Source organism: Octopus bimaculoides, chromosome 7 (genome assembly GCF_001194135.2).
Source record: "Octopus bimaculoides isolate UCB-OBI-ISO-001 chromosome 7, ASM119413v2, whole genome shotgun sequence".
Classification (NCBI taxonomy): domain Eukaryota; kingdom Metazoa; phylum Mollusca; class Cephalopoda; order Octopoda; family Octopodidae; genus Octopus; species Octopus bimaculoides.
In genome coordinates, this window is record NC_068987.1 from 96,250,171 (window position 1) to 96,253,299 (window position 3,129).

General features: G+C 37.4%; 1 protein-coding gene across 1 annotated transcript in view; it reads right to left on the reverse strand.

Moving 5' to 3' along the window:
- LOC106868841 (cell division cycle protein 16 homolog) overlaps nt 1-3,129 on the reverse strand; it is a 35,647-nt gene that overhangs the window by 14,072 nt on the left and 18,446 nt on the right. Inside the window, exons 13-14 of the mRNA XM_014914274.2 lie at nt 2,518-2,670; nt 1,311-1,436 (exon numbers count right to left, since the gene is read on the reverse strand). Coding sequence (XP_014769760.1) covers nt 1,311-1,436; nt 2,518-2,670 — 279 coding nt within the window. The remainder of the gene's footprint in view (nt 1-1,310; nt 1,437-2,517; nt 2,671-3,129) is intronic.

A 3,129-nucleotide genomic window follows, 5' to 3' on the forward strand; every position in this document is an offset into this window, starting at 1 on the left:
GTCTCTCTCTATCACTGGCTTTTATTTCAGTCATTTGACTGTCTCTCTCAATCACTGGCTTTTATTTCAGTCATTTGATTGTCTCAATCACTGGCTTTTATTTCAGTCATTTGACTGTCTCTCTCAATCACTGGCTTTTATTTCAGTCATTTGACTGTCTCTCTCAATCACTGGCTTTTATTTCAGTCATTTGACTGTCTCTCTCAATCACTGGCTTTATCTCTACCATCTGCCATTCATTGCCTTCTTCTTTCTCAATAATACTTCACAGTAGTGCAACTTTCTTAGAGCCACTGAACCATTCTTGTCTATTCATTCCAGCCTTCTTTGCTGTTCCAAATTCACTATCCAAGTCACACTCCCATAAATCATAGCACTTCTTAAAAATACAGCCCTAACTTTTCCCTTCAGTTTCAGTAACACTTTCCTCAATAGCATGCCACAAGGGTCCCAGAATTTCTTCCATATGCACTTTAGCCACCATCTGATCCCTCTTCCTTTTCCAAGCGATTGGCACTCTGTTGGTTGCAACGGCAAGGGTTTCAGTTGATCCAAACAATGGAACACCCTGCTTGTGAAATTAACTTACAAGTGGCCGAGCACTCCACAGACACATATACCATTAATGTAGTTCTCAGAGAGAATAATGTCATTTTAAAAATAAACAAATCACATCATCGAAATCTTGAAGTTACAGGATAATGCATGATTAAGTCAAAACAATGTGAATAAATAAGCATTACATTTGACAGAGGAGTCTAAATGTTAACAGGTTAAAGATGTTTCTGAGAAAAACCATGTGCACTGCTCCAGCTCTTCTCAATTAAACAGTGCTTGCTACATATACCTTTTACTCATTTTAGTCATTGAACTGTGGCCATGCTGGGACACACTTTGAAAAATTTTTAGTTGAACAAATTGACCTCAGGGCTTTGTTTTTTTAAAATCTGGTACTTATGCTATCAGTCTCTTTTGCCAAACCACTAAGTTACAGAGATGTAAACACACCAACAAAGCTTGTCAACCAATAGGGTGAGGAACAGACACGCAACACGTACGCACACACACACACACAGAGGAGGCTTCTTTCAGTTTCCACTCACAAGGTTTTGGTTGATCCAGGGCTATTGTAGAAGACATTGCCCAAGGTGCCATACTGTAGGACTGAACCTGGAACCATATGGTTGGAAAGCAAACTTTTTACTGCACAGTCATGCTTGCACTTACATATACATATTTAAAAAAAGAAAAAGATAATGAGAGTAAATCAGAAATTAAAAGTTAGATGAAAGGAAAAGAATAATACATACTTGAGTTTTCGACATGTGTGAGCAAGATTGTTATGGAGGGTTTCCCATTTCTCTATTGTAATCTGGTTACTTACACAGCGGACCTTCTCTAAGGCATCCAAGAAATATTGCTCTGCTGTAGTATAACTGCAAGAAAACAACAACAATAATGAAAATAATACAGTTCTATATTTAAGAGATGAGGAATTATGTACATTATTTACATTTGATGGATATTTGTCCTCATCTTGTTTGTTGTTAACACGTTTCGGAGGGTATATCAGCCAAAATGTTGTGTTAAGAACAAACAAGATGAGGACAAATATCCGTCAAATGTAAATAATGTAAATAATGAAAATGATTGTTATGAGTAGCATCATTTCATTGGTTGTTCAATGTGGTTGAACAACCAATCTCAGCCAGTCAGGGTTCACAGCATGGGTTGTACTATTTGTCCTTTTGTTTGCTGAACGCAAAACTTTGCTTGAGAGACCTGTGGTCAGGTGATTTTTCTGAGTCACCATCTCATCCTTGTATGCTAATCTGTCACAAGGTTACCCGCTAACAGCTGAGTGAACTGGATCAATGTGAAATCTTTATCTTCTATCTTTTATCTGTTTCAGTCATTAAACTATGGCCATGCTGGGGCACCACCTGAAATTTTTTTTGTTGAATGAATTGACACCAGTACTTCTTTTTAAGCCTGCTACTTATTCTATCGGTCTGTTTTGCCAAACTACTAAGTTGTGGGGATGCAAACACACCAACACTGGTTGTCAAGCAGTGGTGGTGGTGGTGGGGGGGGGGACAAACATAGGCAGAAAGACATGCACACACAATGTACTTATTTAATCAACCCCAAACGGATGAAAAGCAAAACCACCACCACCACCACCACTTTTGAAGGGAGGAACAAGTTGATTATATCAACCACAGTACTTAACTGGTGCTTATTTTAGCAACTCCAAAAGGATGAAAGGCAAAGTTGACCTCAGCAGAATTTGAACTCACTATGTGAAGATCCAGGAGAAATACTGTTAAGTATTTTGTCTGATATACTAACAATCCTGCCAGCTCACCACCTTTGAGTGAGGGACATAACAACGTAAGTGAATGATAGCACCAAGACAAGTTGATATAACTAAAATAAACAATGGTGGATACAGTCTTTGACTCAGTAAATCAAATTGTTTTACATTTGAACTGATATAATTATAAGTGTACTTACTCCTGGTTCTGGAAAGCAATTACTCCCATCTCATGAAGAACAAAAGGGTCTTCTGGAGCAATGGTCAATGCTTGACTAAAGAATCTTTCTGCTAGTTTAGAGTTGTTGGTCAAACCATACTCCAAGCCAATGTACAAAACAGGTAGATGACAGCTGGAATGAATTTTATTTGAAAAGCATCAGAATAAATAGAGAGAGGGAAGAGTGTTTGAAATTGAGATATAGTGGTTATTGACACATAAATACTCAATGTTTAATTTCTGTAAAAATCACACAAATTGTCATCAACTGATACAAATGTAAAAGTTCATCCCCTTCATTTCACATTACAAACACCAGGTTCACAGATCAATACATACAAGTACACTTGAACCAAAAAATCAACTTGGCCACTACCACCACTACCAAAGATTAGAAAATACTAGCACTCAAGGTGACCAATACAAAAACACTCTGTTCAAGAGGAACATTAACTGTATCAATCTCATCAGTCTTGGAGGGTCTGTGTTGCTATGGGTACAACCCCCTCCTCTGGATCAAATCAATAGAAAGAAAAACAATATACAATATACTTATAGCATCCTGACTCTATATATATATATATATATATAT